This window comes from Mus caroli, unplaced genomic scaffold (genome assembly GCF_978045245.1).
Source record: "Mus caroli unplaced genomic scaffold, Mus_caroli_1 scaffold_5, whole genome shotgun sequence".
Taxonomy (NCBI): domain Eukaryota; kingdom Metazoa; phylum Chordata; class Mammalia; order Rodentia; family Muridae; genus Mus; species Mus caroli.
This window is the reverse complement of record NW_028227260.1, coordinates 7605314-7620355: the sequence shown is the minus strand read 5'-3', so window position 1 is coordinate 7620355 and position 15042 is coordinate 7605314. Positions and strand designations below refer to the sequence as shown.

General features: G+C 38.9%; 1 protein-coding gene and 1 non-coding gene across 3 annotated transcripts in view; both read left to right on the top strand.

Annotated features, from left to right (window-relative positions):
• Window positions 1-15042, top strand: part of Pir (pirin) — a 101613-nt gene that overhangs the window by 13026 nt on the left and 73545 nt on the right. For both annotated transcript variants that reach the window (XM_029473315.2, XM_021153257.2), the window contains exon 4: window positions 13606-13689. In XM_029473315.2, coding sequence (XP_029329175.1) covers window positions 13606-13689 — 84 coding nt within the window. The remainder of the gene's footprint in view (window positions 1-13605; window positions 13690-15042) is intronic.
• On the top strand, window positions 753-882 carry LOC115030183 (small nucleolar RNA SNORA17). The gene has a single exon (XR_003835803.1). It is a non-coding gene; the product is annotated as a small nucleolar RNA SNORA17 (small nucleolar RNA).

Sequence of the window (15042 nt, the reverse complement as noted above, 5' to 3'; positions counted from 1 at the left end):
CTCTTGATTAAGAATTTTCCCTTCGATTATAGCTGTAATTACATTTTATCATTATCATTTGTAGATTTTGTATTTATGAGTTCTTCTGCTTGGAAAACTCACCATTAATTGCCAAGTCAATGCTTGTAGAGCTTTGATGATGTTTCAGGATGTTAGAGATGCCCGACTCATTTCTTGCCAGCTGAGGTGTAATAAGATGATCACTTCCTTGTTTTGGCTCTCATGATGCATACCAGTGTTCTTGTAATAATCCTAGTGGCATGTTTCTTATATTTTCCTGCTTTTTGATGTTTTCTATTCAAAACAATCCTGAGCATCACACAGTGTTGTGTCTAGTATTCCTCTTCTGGCCTCATTTGGCATCAGGCATGTACACAGTGCAGGTATATAACACACAAAACATTCATACATATAAAATAAAAATAATACAACTTCAAAAACTATAAATGAAAAAATGAATCCTTCCATTTAAAGCCAAGTCAGTCTTAGGCTCTTACTACTTTCTCTCTTGAGCTCAATCTAAACTCCAAAGGCTTGTCATGTTTGAAAATTCTGACTAGTATATAAAATAAAAAAAAGTAAATAAAATGATTTGGAAATAAGAACATAATTGGGGTCTATTATTATATCATCACCCAGAAATATTAATTGTTATTGTTTGATTTTTTTCTAGTATCATGATTTTTTAAAAAATATGTAACTATTAGAACTTTTCAACATTCTTCATGAAGCTAATTAAAAATGACTTTATTCCTGTCTCTAGAATCCTTGTAGATGTGGCTGCTGTGTCACATGTGCATCAGCAGGTGGCAGAGAGGAGAGATTATGTCTACACTCAGTGTTCTGACCTGTGAACATCTGAATGATCAGTAGTCTAACAGTCCTTGAAAAAAATGAGGCCGAGTCCAGCAGCTGTATGACTCCAGGCAGACCAAGAAGTCATTGCAGTGAATATTTGTAGGCAAAGAAATCTGGACAAACGGTATACAGTGGGATATACTGTGACACACTACAGCTTCCAAAACAACATTGAAGATTAGGCAAGCCTTTCCAAACTTAGTTTAAAAGAAGAGGTATTGATAGTTTGTGCACTCTTGAGTTTTTCAACTGTCTCATGGAGAAATGGATTTTGTACATTTCAAAATTACCTTTAAATGATAGAATCAAGACATTCCAGGGTTTTGGACTGGAAACCTTATGTTTCTGGGTATGCCTCAGACCTGTAAAACTGAGGTAGTGCGTCAGGTTTGTTTAAAGTATATTACAGGAGCTGAGGAGATGACTCGGAAGTTGTGAGCATTTGCTGCTCTTGCAGAGGACCCAGATTTGGTTCCCAGCAGCCACACGAGGAAGTGTATTATTAATCAGGGTTCCCCAAAGGAACAGAACCAATATGAATATCTATCTATCTATCTATCTATCTATCTATCTATCTATCTATCTATCATCTATCTACATATCTATCTATCTATCTATCTATCTATCTATCTATCTATCTCTCTATCTCTCTATCTCTCTATCTCTCTATCTCTCTATCTCTCTATCTCTCTATGTATCTATCTATGTATCTATCTATCTATCTATCTATCTATCTATCTATCTATCTAAGATTTTTGGAGCCATAATTAAAAAAAAAAAAACAAGTTAGGAGTAAACCACCAGATCTGTTTCACAGGGACATATTAGGATGCTGTGCATGTCGTTATTAGTTAAACAGAGAAGTATAGCTTACAGTTTCATGACAAGCCTCAGCAGGTTCCTTGGTTTTTGTTAGAACAAAACCACCCTGTTTCCAAGGGTGTGCCCATCAGAAAAGCAATGCTCATAATTCCTGGTTGGTAGCCAGCAGCATTTGCAGGCGATGTCTGAACAATATCCTGGAGAGGAAGGGAAAGGCCCTAGTGATTCACACTTAACAAACTTACTACTGACTTCAACCCTCCTGTCTCCACACAGCTTGTTTCTTAAAGTGTGCTGCGAACCATTTTCTAACATAAACCATTCCAAGATGGCTGTATCCCGGTTGGAAAGAAAAATTTGATTAAATTCAACACCAAAGTTGGCAAGGAAAGAAAACATTTTGAGCCAGGCGTGGTGTCACACACCTGAAATTCCAGCACTTGGGAGGAGGAGGAGGTGGCAGGTGATAGATATTCAAAGCCATCCTTAAGCTACAGTAGAACGTTAGAGGCCAGCCTGGCATATGAAAGTACGTCTCAAAATGTCAATATACATTAAGAATCCTCAAAATACACACACAAAAAAAAAGAAAGAAAAGAAAAAAGAAAGTGCGTCTCAAGAAGCCAAAGATAAATATTTGGGAAAACTATGAAATTATAACTTCTTCAATATCACAGAGACTGTCCATTGTTCAATGATTATTTTATGGTGCTTCTCAGCTGTATTCATATAGAAATGGGGGCAGGAAGACTGCCTGTAAGAACTATGATGACCTAATACAGTCTGGGACCTTTAAGGCTACTAATAAGAATTGTAGATATTGAAAAGGAAGAAGAAAAATTATATAGAGATAATGCATTAGTAAAAGAAAAGACCAAAGTGGCATATATACCTTTGGTTAGTTATTTAAATGGAGGCGGGCAGGAGCTCAGGATTTGTCCTGAGGTTGCCATCACAGGCAAGCATGTAGATTTTAACATATGTTGACTTGGTATTGTTTGTGATGAAGCTAAAGGGTTATAGGAATGTAGCAAAATTAATTCCCACTCTAAGATGTCCCTTGGTACCAACATACTAAGAACATCAAAGTATTGTACCCAAAGCGGATGGTGCTGACAGAGAAAAGGCACACATCAGAACAGTTAGATGGGGTTCTTGCATAGACCTAGAGATCATCTCTGGCGAACATGTAAGAAACTGGCAACTTTACTTCCGAAGAATCTTAATGAGTGACTTGGTTCTCCTCTCTCCAGATAAAATGTGGCTAGTTTGTGTCCTAACTCTAGTTCATCAGGTAAGTTACTAATATCTGGCAGTGTGCAATCAGGAGGTTGGCCCTCTGCACTGGGCAGGTTTCTCTAAGAACTGTGTTACGTGGGTACCATCATAGCATCCCACCAATAGAAAAGAAGGCCAAAGTAAAAGCATAACTTAATTGTGTATGTATGTGTGTGTGTGTATATACATGAGTTTGGATGTGGGGGTGGAGGTCTTTGGGTTTACACAGAATGTAGGAAATGGCTAAGGAGGAATGAGAGAGGTCCATTTGAAGAAGCTTTATTGTCCAAGTGAGGAAGAAACTGTCAGTGCTATCAGAAATGTGTGAGAGGTTTCAGTTAAACCTTAGTCTTTCAGGAAGGGTGTCCTCGGCTGCAGGGCAATGATGAGAACAGGTTGGAGAAACTGGACATGGCAGGGACCCCAAAGCAGCAGTTTTAGAAATGTTCTTGGTTCTCTGGCCAGAAATACCAGAAGGGAGCCCAAGTTTTTCCCCTACCCAGAGGTTATAGCTATACTTGTGGGTGGGGACCAGAACTCCATTCCAGACACTGATCCCCTCTGGTGGCTGCTTTGGAACAGAACCTCCAGATTTTCATGGGGAAAATGACTTACATCTGTACCCCGATTTCATTCTAGCTCCTAAATGATGTTAGAATTACCACTTCAGAGGGAACAATGTTGGGATATAAGCAGTTAAAAAAATGGAGAAAAAATATATGGCCAAGATGTCTTAAAATAATTAATCTATTTGTTGAATATTAACAGTTGAAAATATTAAAATCATGTTCTACAAAAAAAAAAGAAAAGAAAAAAGAAAAGAAAAGAAAATAGAACCTTTTCCTTAAGTGGAGAGCTAACTAGTCAGGTCCCAGCTGAGCAAAGTCAATGAACTGGCTAAGGACCTACTTCTCTGAAATGCAGCACTGCCCTTAGGAAGGCCAGTCCATCTTTAGCCATATTAGAGAGGTGGGATAATTATCTGTTTAATGAGATGCTGTAGTTTTTTTTCCTCCCAGAGTTTCAGCGCCAAATGGAGTCTCTTACAGAGCATAGCTAGCTTCTTTGCGTTGTAAGCCTGCCCTCTTTTCTGAATTACTCAGAAAAGTGTACCTTCCCTTTGCTTCATTGTATTTCTTTCCTAAGCATGCATTTCCTAACACTTTAGACTCCCTTATTCTTCCTCTAAAGCCAACCCCCTCCTCACCATGTGGCTGCCTACTGTTGCATGGCTAACCTCTATGCTGGCTTAACTCAAGGAGCATGGCTTTTTATTTGATTTTACTTTTCCTCCTCTTCCCTTTTCTTCTCCTTGGGGCAGCTGCCATGATTTATAGCTTGCTTGCCCTGGGGTATCTTTCTTGTAGACTATAATAAGTTGTCCTCAAGCTACAAAAATCAAACCAACCAAACAAAAACTTGATGATTTAGTAGAGCCTTAAGAATAAAATTGATTCTATAAATAGTGTGGGTAAAGGTAGAAAGTATATAGTAGAAACAGCAAGTACTCCAACCAGATTTAGAAACTGTATATGTAAGGGTGGAATGAGGCCTTAGTCATGTGATGGAATCTAATCTAAAGCTTGAGTCTTTACTAGGGAAGGCATGGAAGACAAGCCAGATTGATCTCTAGTTGTGAACTCATGGGAACGGCTATATCCAGAAACCCCCAGGTTGACACAATTGTGCCTAAAGTAGAATCATCTTAAGCCCAGAAGTTTAGCTTTTGGTAGAGTATTCTCTATGTCAGTGGTTCTCAGTTGAGGGTAACTGTCGCCTGGGTCCTTCCAAAATGTTAAGTAACTTTTGCTCAAGGCTCTGAGCACTACTGCCATCTGGTGGGTAGCAGTCAAGAGCTGCTGTTAAACTTACTGCAGGAATTGATGCTGTTTGGGCCCAGAGACCCACATTTTCCTACCTGAAAGTGCAAAGTAATGTTCTTGTTTCTCCAACCTTCCAGTATTGTGAGGGAATGGATCAAGTTAGTGGTATCTAATGAATTAAGCTTATTTATGTTGCTTCCTGAAACCATAAAGGAGATCATCTTGGTCTATCTGATCCAATGTTGCCCAGAACAGCTTTAGAAATAAAATCTGGTCTATGACACCAAACATAGGGCAGGCACATAGGAAACAGATACATTTCTCAGTGAATTTTTCTGTCCATCCCATGCATACTGTATTATAATAATAAATAATTTATGAGTTACAGACTATTTTCCTAGAATGTTAAGGTAGAAAATATGGAGATGGGGAGATGTAATAATGAGAACTTATTAAAACACTATTTCTGGCTGGAGAGACAGCTCAACAGCCAAGAACACATGTTTCACTCCAAGAGGGTGAACCTCAAACCTGCTGAGGATAGTGTGTATAAAAAAGAAATTCAGACACTTCATTTGTAGGTACCTCCCATGATAGCTTTCAACTATAGTCAGAACCAAGAGGGATAACTCCCCTCTTGTTCACAACAGAGCTGGCCCCTTCCTCACCAGATAACACCTTGTCTCATGACACTAGGTCCTTAAGAACAGGCACCGCTCTTGTGCCAAAAAGGCTTACTTATTTACCAATGTACCTCTTAGCAAAGCCTGCATCTAGTTTAGTCAGGCCTGACTGTAGTCCAGTGGTTCTCAGCCTTTATAATGCTGCAACCCTTTATATAGTTCTACATGTTGTGGCAACCCACAGCCATAAAATTATTTAGGTTACTACTTCATAACTGTAATTTTGCTATTGAAAATGTTATGAATCCTAATGTTAAATATCTGATATACAGGATATCTGATCCATGACTCTTATGTCACTCTTGTGAAAGGGTAATTTGACCCCAAAGGGGGCAAGATCCCCCGCTTGAGAACTAGAAGCATGACACACATCCTTTGAGTTGGCAGGGGGCTCTCTTAAGCTCCAAGTTGTAGTTACTGACTTTTCCACTGTATGGGCATAGAATACTATTGTGTGCTGGAAATGTGAGTAGTCATAGACGTCGGTAAGTCATATACTTGACAATAGAAGTGAGGCCCTTCACCACATCTTTCTATTGGAGGTAGGTCATGGCAGTTAAGAAGGTAGCTGGGAGTTACACAGGGAGTCAGAAGTTTTGTTTGAAGAGAGCCATCCTAAGATTGCGCTTTTGGGTTTGAAGAGGAAGGGATATTTCTTCCTCAGGAGACCTAGGGACAAGTGGAAGGTAGTGAGGGAGTCTGTTATTCAGCTTGCCTGAGTAGTTAGGTTTATGACTATGATTGTTACAGAATCTTGACATGCATGTCAGAAATTTTACTCAGGGTGCAAGGGAAATGGGTAGATTTGAAAGACATGAGGAAAGTAAGCGATTTTCTTTTTTTCTTTGTAGCTAGATGTTATTAAGTAAAGCTCTTGAATGTCCATAACGAAGGACCAGTCACCTCATCTTAGGGTATTGTAGCTTTGGGTCTTTTAATTGATCCCATCCCTTCAGGAATCACAAGGATTATTTTCAGTTTTGTATACAGCCCTGGGATTTTATCTTTACTGGAAATGGCTGATTCACCTGAATTGGCAAAGTCCTCTTGTTTCTTTCATGAAACCCCTACCTAATTCTGACTGCTGTTTCATCTCCTGTCATATCTCTCCTCAGAGGCAACCACTGTGCTCATAAAACCTCCATGATGGTGTCAGCATTCATGAGGCAACATGGGCTAGGAAAAATAGTTTCATTCTGAGAGACAGAAAAATGTTGATTTAATTTCTTGCTCTGCTGTTGCTATGCTGTAACCTTAATGACAGTGAGCCACAATAATCACATGTAGATTATGGTATATACCCAGGGCTAAATGTTTAGTAAATGCATAAAGATTATGAAATATAAGATTGATTAATGTATTCAATACATCATCAATGACAGCTGTATTTAGGGTACAGTTGAGTTTTTAAAAAATGTCTTTGTTGAAAGTGCTTCAAGATGTAGTCATACACAATGACTTTCTGAATACAACCCCAGTGACTCAGGAAACAACAGCAAGGATTGACAAATGGGATTGCATCTAATTAAGACGCTTCTGTGTGGCAAAGAAATAACAGAGTGAAGAGACAGGCTACAGAATGGAAATTAAAAGTTCACTAATTATTTTTCCTCAAATGAATCTCCTTGTCAAAGGGATTAATATGTAGAACATATAAAGAATTCAGGAAATGGATACCAAAAAAATTCACCTGAGCAATAAATGAGCAGAAAGTTTTCAAAAGAAGTACAAATGGCCAATAAGTATAGGCAAAGGATGTTGACTCTCCTTAGCCATCCTGGAAATGCAAGTCACACTTAGGTTGAGATTTATGGCTCTCTCCAAAGCCACAAACAACCACAAATGTTGGTGAAGATACGTGGGGAAATGGAACACGTATTCGCTGTTGATGAGACTGTAGACTGTACACAATAGAATCCATTGTTTACACTAATAAAATGTTTCAAAGTCCCAGCTTCCGTGGATCTTATATTCTTTTAGGTAGCCAATAAAATGAATAATTTTATCAGACAGCATCCTGTAGTGAAAAAGCTGGGAAGAAGAAACAATCTGGCATAGGATAGAGTAGCCTGAGATAGGATTTCCTTCAGTCTGTGATCTTTGAACTGTGGCCTGAATGAAGTGACAAACAGAACCATGGGAATATCTGGGGAAGCAGGTGGGAAGGTGTGAGGGAGGACTTACAGATGTGATCCTTGCCCAAGGAGAAGTCACAGATGTGCTCACTCTCCAACTTACTGAACATGTGCTGGGTTCCTGGTCACATGTTATCATTTTGTTCTGACCATACCTCAGGAGCCCAACTTAATCGGTCTATGTTGTATCTGAGTCCACTGATCCCTCTAAGAGTAAATAAAGACTAAACAACAAACTGTCTTTACTTTTGTCTGCAGCTCACAACTCGCAGATGGTAACCTGGTGACTCTAAGCAGGCCTAAACCTGACTAGCTTCTAGATGCAGAAAGAGCACCCCCCAACCCCCAATAGGGAGTACTGAGGCAGGAGTTCTTGAAGGCCTGGCCCCTGTGTAGGTCTATGACAGGACCATGTCAAAGTAGGACCAGAGGAACATCATCCTGCTTTCATTTGCTGGCTTGATGATCATCCAAACTGTGTTCCCACCCTGTGTTTCAGTTTTATTTTTTTTAAACACTGTTGTTAATGACAACCTTTTGGGACTTGTGTGTATTATAGGATCAGTGTTAGATGTGTAGAGTTAGTGGAGTGATTTTTCAGGGTTCAGAGAGATTGCTCGTGTTGTGAATACTCTTTCCTTTTCCAAACATCAGATTTCCTGCCCTGAGAACAGTTCACAGCTTCTATTACCAATATGTTCCTTGCTGGCATCTCTTGTCAGCCATGACCTCAACTTGTGGTATCTTTACTACCCAGTTACCAGTAGGGAAAAAAAAAAAACCTCACAATTTTAGGGCAAAAAGAAATGAAAAGGAAATACAGTTGTTCCCATACTGTACAGTTTTGGCTTTACAGGGTAAGTCTCGTGTTTTGTATCCAGACACAGAATCAGGTCTCCTCCTTGCTCTTCTTTCTATATAGCAGCTAGAATGAAACAACAAACTGTCTTTTTTCTTGTGTGGGAATTCTTCCAGCTTCATTGAAAGTTCTCTCGGACAGTCACTTTTCTCACACTTTACATGGTAAATGACTTTTCTTTTATCGCAGTGTGAGATTGTGTCTTTCTCCAAATGCAAAACACCCAAAGAATTAAGAACTTACAAGGGAACAAAAATACTTGGTAAAGATCCATGGAAAGGACTAGAAGGAGGAAAGGAAGACAGGAGACCAAACAGTATATCAAGTGCTCCGAGGAAACACCTGGTTCAGATTACAAACTTATTACTTAATTGGACACACACAACTCTTGAGCTTAAACATAACACAATTCGTCAACCACCCATGGCAGTTCTCCAGGCGTTTGTGATTATGTAAGGCCCTAAAAAGATCATGTGGCTTGTCTCCACGCTCAGATGTAACTGCACCAGGGTTTTCTTTCTTTTTAAGATGTTCTACAGACAGAAACTCATAAGCAAACTTGCCATCAAGCATTTATGACACTTGGCAATAATAAAAAAAACAAATATTGTATATAAAGACTAATAATATAAAGACGTGTGTGTGTATATATATACATACATATATATATGTGTACATATATGTATATATATACATATATATATATTATGTGTGTGTGTTATGGTTTGCAACGTGAAAGACTTTATGTTTGACTTGAGTAATTAAAAGTAATCTGGGACTATGATTTAAGAAGTTCTTCTTTGAGAACCTAAGAGGGAGATTCATTACAAGCTAAACGTAAATAGGAAAGACAGGAAAGCAATTATAGACAGTGCTCCTTATAGTTTGGCTACTTCTTTGAAAACTGGAAGCTTGCTGTATGTCCCCTTAAAGTTATTGCATGTCAAGTGATTTATTCCCATTCTAGCCTTAGTGACTTCCATAGAAATTGAACATTAAATGTGAGAAAGTCTATGTTCCATTGTCCTCACATGTAATGTGGAGTCATACTTGTTGTTACCTTCCTGTCCAAACCGTGAGCTGGGGGATAAATCTATAAAGACTAATTAATAACACTCATTTTAATGGTTGGAAAAGGCATCCTTGTTTTCGGGATAAAATACATGTTTCTATTGGGGAAAAAAAGGAAAATATTCATTGTAGAAAGGAACTAATAATAAAACATGCCTGCATTTATCATCTTGAGATGATCACCATTGATGTTCAGGCATCTCTCTATATATTAATAATCACAGGATGAAATTTCATTTGATGAATTTATATGTAGTGTTGTATTTGACTCCTTTAACATATAATTATTATCACTTAATGGCCTTTTGACTAAGATCAAATGTAAAATATAACTGTCATTTTTGATCTGTCATATCTTCCATACATATATTAAGTCTCATATATTAGACACTTTCTTGACTAATTAACTTTTTAGGTTAGCATGGCATCTTCATACATGTGCATCATTTCACTTTGTTCTCAATTTTTCCTTCCCGCAACTACTATGCAGCATGGAAAAGGGAGTACTGGGGTGCTCCCTGCATATGTGCGGGGAGGGAGAACTACTAGATGTGGAGAGGAGTGAGGAAGGTAAGAGCACACCAAACCAAAATGGTATAAAAATGCCACAAGAAAAACTGTCCATTTGTATGCTAATAAAAGCACCCGTGCTCGCACATACACTTTTTAAATTCATAAATTAAAAAAAGAACTGCAAATAACTGCATCAAGTCAGGAAGGAGAGAGAGAGAGAGAGAGAGAGAGAGAGAGAGAGAGAGAGAGAGAGAATGAGAGAGAGAGAGAGAGAGAGAATGAGAGAGAGAGAGAGAGAGAGAGAGAGAGAGAGAGAGAGAGAGAGAGAGAGAGGTTGCTTTTACCCCTTTCTTCTATATATTCAGTCATGGATGCCACCTAGCAGTATTGTGTCACCACGTTTAGGGTGTCCCAGAAGCCATGTGGTGGTTGTCAACCACCATAAGTCTAGTTCCAGGGGAATGTCTGTCCTCTCAAGCCTCCAGCAGCACCCAAGCATGCCCATGGTGCATGAGCATAGATGCAGGCAAAACACCCATGCACATCTAAGTGATGATGCTGAGGTGGTATCTCACAGGTACTCAAAACTTCATAAATATTTTCTCAGTTCATACCTCTTGGGAATATGTTTTGACTTTCTTTTTAAAAATATTTTTTTCATTCTTTTTCTTTGTGTGGTTTTACAGAGTTAAGATTTAGGGAGTTGGTAAAAGTTGTTAGTTTAGGAGGTTGGTAACAAGGATAATTCATTTGTAAGTTCTGATTTTCTTAAATAAAGAAGGTCTTTTATTTGATTTAGTATATTTGAGTGAAAATTAAAGTCCCAACAGTGGATATTGCGATTTTAATCAAAGATTTCATTTTTCTGGTTCACTCATATAATAATAATCGTTAATGATATCTTTAAGTAAAATTCAAAAATTTAAAAGGATAATCACATTAAGGATTAAAGAAAATACTGAGGTAGCTGGTGTATGACAAATGCATCCAGTTATGAGAATATGTCCACAGTCATTGCTGTTAAGCCTGCAGTGGATCGTTAGCAAAGAACTATCACAGGCCTTTTACAAATGCTTAGACTGAATGGTAATCTTTTTAGGAGTCACAAGGTGTGCACAAATTATCCAATTTACATAAAGCATGCAAAGAGAGCCTTGTGTCATGACCACTACTCATTGTAAGCCTCCAGTACTAACTTGAATATTTCCTGTAACAAAATGACCATGTCTTTGAAGTAATTAAATGTTGTATGTCTTTGATGTCTCTTTTTCTCTGATTTGATTACAAGACCCTTAAAGAAGAGAATATTAGAGTTGGTTTTTTTCTTTTGATAAAATAATAAAATGAGAGGCCCATTAGAATGGTTTGAGAGACAAAATGCCCACCATTGCTGAAATCTAATTTTCAAATTCTTTTGTCTAGATCACAGTGGGAAATAGAACTCTGTAAAGACAGAAAGGCTTTATAGTCTCTGCTGTTGGCTACAGCAGTCATTAGCTACAGGAGGCTATGGAGCACTCGCAATCTGACTAGTGCTGCTGCTGGGCTGACTTTAAATCCTATTAGTTTGATTTAAGTGAAACTTAAGCAGCTGTAGGTGCCTACTGTCCACTCTGTGGGACATATAGCATTTCTCTTCAGTTTTAGATTTACTCTGGACATGGATCTGGGAATGTGAGCATGTACACACTTGTGTGAATATGGTCTTGCAGTCTACGAATGAAGACATGAATCTGGGATCATTGACTTTAATTTGAAATGACTTGACATATGTCATAAACAGTTTTGAGTACCCACTGAGACTGTGGGCTTGGGTGTCAGAAATGTTTCCTTTGGGTTTCCTGCTCTATCCAAGAACAGGTTTACTTTGACCTGTGCTTCAGGCCCGGCTGTGGGAGACCCATCATGAACTTTCCTGGGCCGTCAGGGTAAGTGCTACTGTAACTGGCTATGGGCACTGGCATTCCTGGACTGAACCCCTCGGAGGATGGGGCATAGTGAAATTCCCTCAAAGGCGTGGTGTAGATAGTAAACCTACCTGTCATATAATCAGGTCTCTCAGGTTGCTCTCTGTCTTAGTTCTCCTAACAGCAAGTTCTTGGTGGAAAAATTGAACACATCTCCACAGACACTCAGTCCTTTGCTCCTCTATGCTATAATGTGACAACTGCACACACTGCAGTATTTTAATACATGTGTGTATTGAAGGGCTTTGGTGCATATATATATATATATATATGCATATTATATATGCATTATATATATTATATATATGCATATATATTATATATATGTATATTATGGAATGATTATTACCTCACAAGGTTATCATGTGTGTATTCATGCATGTACATGTGTCTATTTGTGGGTAGAGGCCAGAGGCCAGCCTTGCGTGTGCTGTTCTTCAGGAACCAGGAACCGCCTGTCTTTCTTAGAGACATGGCCTCTCAGTCGCTTGGAGATTTTCAATTAGGCTATGTTGGCTGGCCAGCAAACCCCAGGGGTCTATCTATCTTTACCTCCCCAACACTGGGATTGCAAGCATCTATCGTGACTGATTGGCTTGCATGTGTTTTAAGGATATCAAGCTCAGGTCCTTGGAATTTCATGGAATGCACATCACCAACTGAGCCATCTCTCCAGCCTCACCATATCAAATGCAATATTATTAATTCTAGTCACATGTTGTGCATTAGACCCCAAGAACTTATCATCTAATTGTGGGCCTTTGACGTACATTTCCATATTTCTCCCATTCCAAACCTTAGTAGTAGCAGCTCTCTAATCTCAATTTATATGGGAGGTTATGCAGTAATTGTTGTTTTGTGTCTGCCTTATTTCATGGAATGCAACATCTTCCAGCTTTATCTATACTGTAAACAATAACAGTGTATCTTTCTCTTGTAAGGCTTTGTATATTCCTCATTTTCATTATCTATTCATTTTTATTTAGACCTTATTCCATAGCATGGCTGTTGTAAGTACTATAAGTATTATAAGTAGGTACTACAGTAAGCATCAGTTTGTTGGTATGTCTTTCCTATGATGACTTGATTTGTTTTGGGTCTGTACTGAGGATTAAGAAAGTGGGATGACATGGCAATTCTATTTTTAGTTTTTGTTTTTTAAATAACTTTCATTCTGTTTCCTATGGCGGCTAGAGCAGTTTACTTCTCACCAACAGTATATAAGGGTTCCCCCTTTCTCATAATTTTTTGAACAATCACCTAGGTTTTGACTTTGATAGTATGTACCTAGCAGGTGTAAGGTGATGTCACGTTGTGGTTTTGATTTCCATTTCTCTGATTAGTGATGGTGAGCATTTCTTCCCATATCTGCTACCATTTGCATGTTTTCTTTGGCAAAATGTCTAGTCATATCTTTCATCCATTATTTTAATGGAAAAGCAACTTGAAATAGCAAGAATATTTTACAAACTAAGATAGTGTTTAATATGTGAAATAAATATGGAACTGATGCAAATCAAAATACAGAACCCAGACAATCTGGTTTTACAGTAGTCAAAGGATCAACTTTTTCTTCTGTTCTTTTCTTTTTTAAAGGTATCTTATCTTCTGGAAGGGGGCAGCATGGCGCATGAAGACTTTTGTGGACATGTTGGTAAAATGAACCCAGGAGACCTACAGGTACTGTCATGTCAGGGGATTGCTGATTGGTTAACAGTCTTAGGTTTTGTGTGTACTTTTCCAGTACTTTAACCCTCTCTCCCACTTCTTTCTCACTTTAATACCTCTGATTTCTCCAGTCTTAGCTTCTTTTCTGTTGCCATAACAAAATACAAAAGCATCTTAAAGGAGAAAGAGCTGTTTTTTGGTTCACAGTTCATGGTATTACCAGCAAAAACCAGGGGTGTCTGTTGGTTTTCAGTCACATTGATAATTTAAAAACAGACTCAGAAGTAGCATTTATAAGTGAGAGGAAAACAAACAGCACAGGCAAGCTGTGAACCTTGGCAGCTGCCAGAAAGGTGGAGGTCGAGAAGCTGAGAGAAAGTCATGTCCTTTTAAGTGAGGGTCTCAGAAAGTCAGCGTGTTCAGCAGTGGAGGTTGGCAAGTAGCTGCTTGTTGGAAGGGGAGAGGAGCGTCAGAGAAAGAGAGCAAAAGTCCAGAAAAAGCATGTTTTAGCTTTTGGTTACATCCAAATAAGAGGTAGAAGGGAAGTAAAGGCAAGGCATTTTGGACTTGGAATTCAGAAAGTGGGTAAGTAGTGAGGATCTATAAACATTGTACTGACGGAGGGGCTTCTCAGTATCTCATTAAGGGGATACTTAAGTCCTCCAATCTCTTTAGCCTGACCTTTGGTGAATTAGCTTTCTTGAGGGCTAGTCTCGTGGATAAGTGATTGGCAGGCCCAAGTGGATTAGTTCTGAAGGGAGGAAAACCAGTATGTAAGGTTCTTTAAGACAATCAGAATGCCATGTCTCCATCCAAGGTGAGGGGTAGAACTCATATGCCATTCTTTTGACAGGAGGGTGTAGCTTTCCCTTAATGGGTCTCAACAAACCTCTACCTTGTCATATCGTATCTTAAGGTGGGACATGACTTATGCTTTTCTTTCTGCAGTATTACCAGGGAAACAGGTGTTTGGGGTCCAAAGCTGACCACAAGGGTCTCTTCTGAGTTTTCCAAGGGTACTAAGAGCAGTCTAGCTACATAAGAAAGGTATAGTCCACCATGGCAGGGAAGGCAAGGCTCCTAGAGCTTGAAGCAGCTGGTCATATCACATCTATAATCAGAAACAGAGAGCAAGAATGCATGCTAGTGCTCACCTATTGCATACAGTTCAGGATCCCCTGCCTAAAGAATAGTCCTGCCCTGACTCAAGATGGGCACTATCCATCAGTTCACACACTCAAGTTGCCCCCTAACCCCCATAGCAAGTGCAGAGGCCTGCCTCCCAGGTGAGTCCAGATTCTGCCAGGCTGAGAACACTAGCTATCATAGCCCTCTTTTAGTGGATTCTTCTATTCTGGCTGGAAA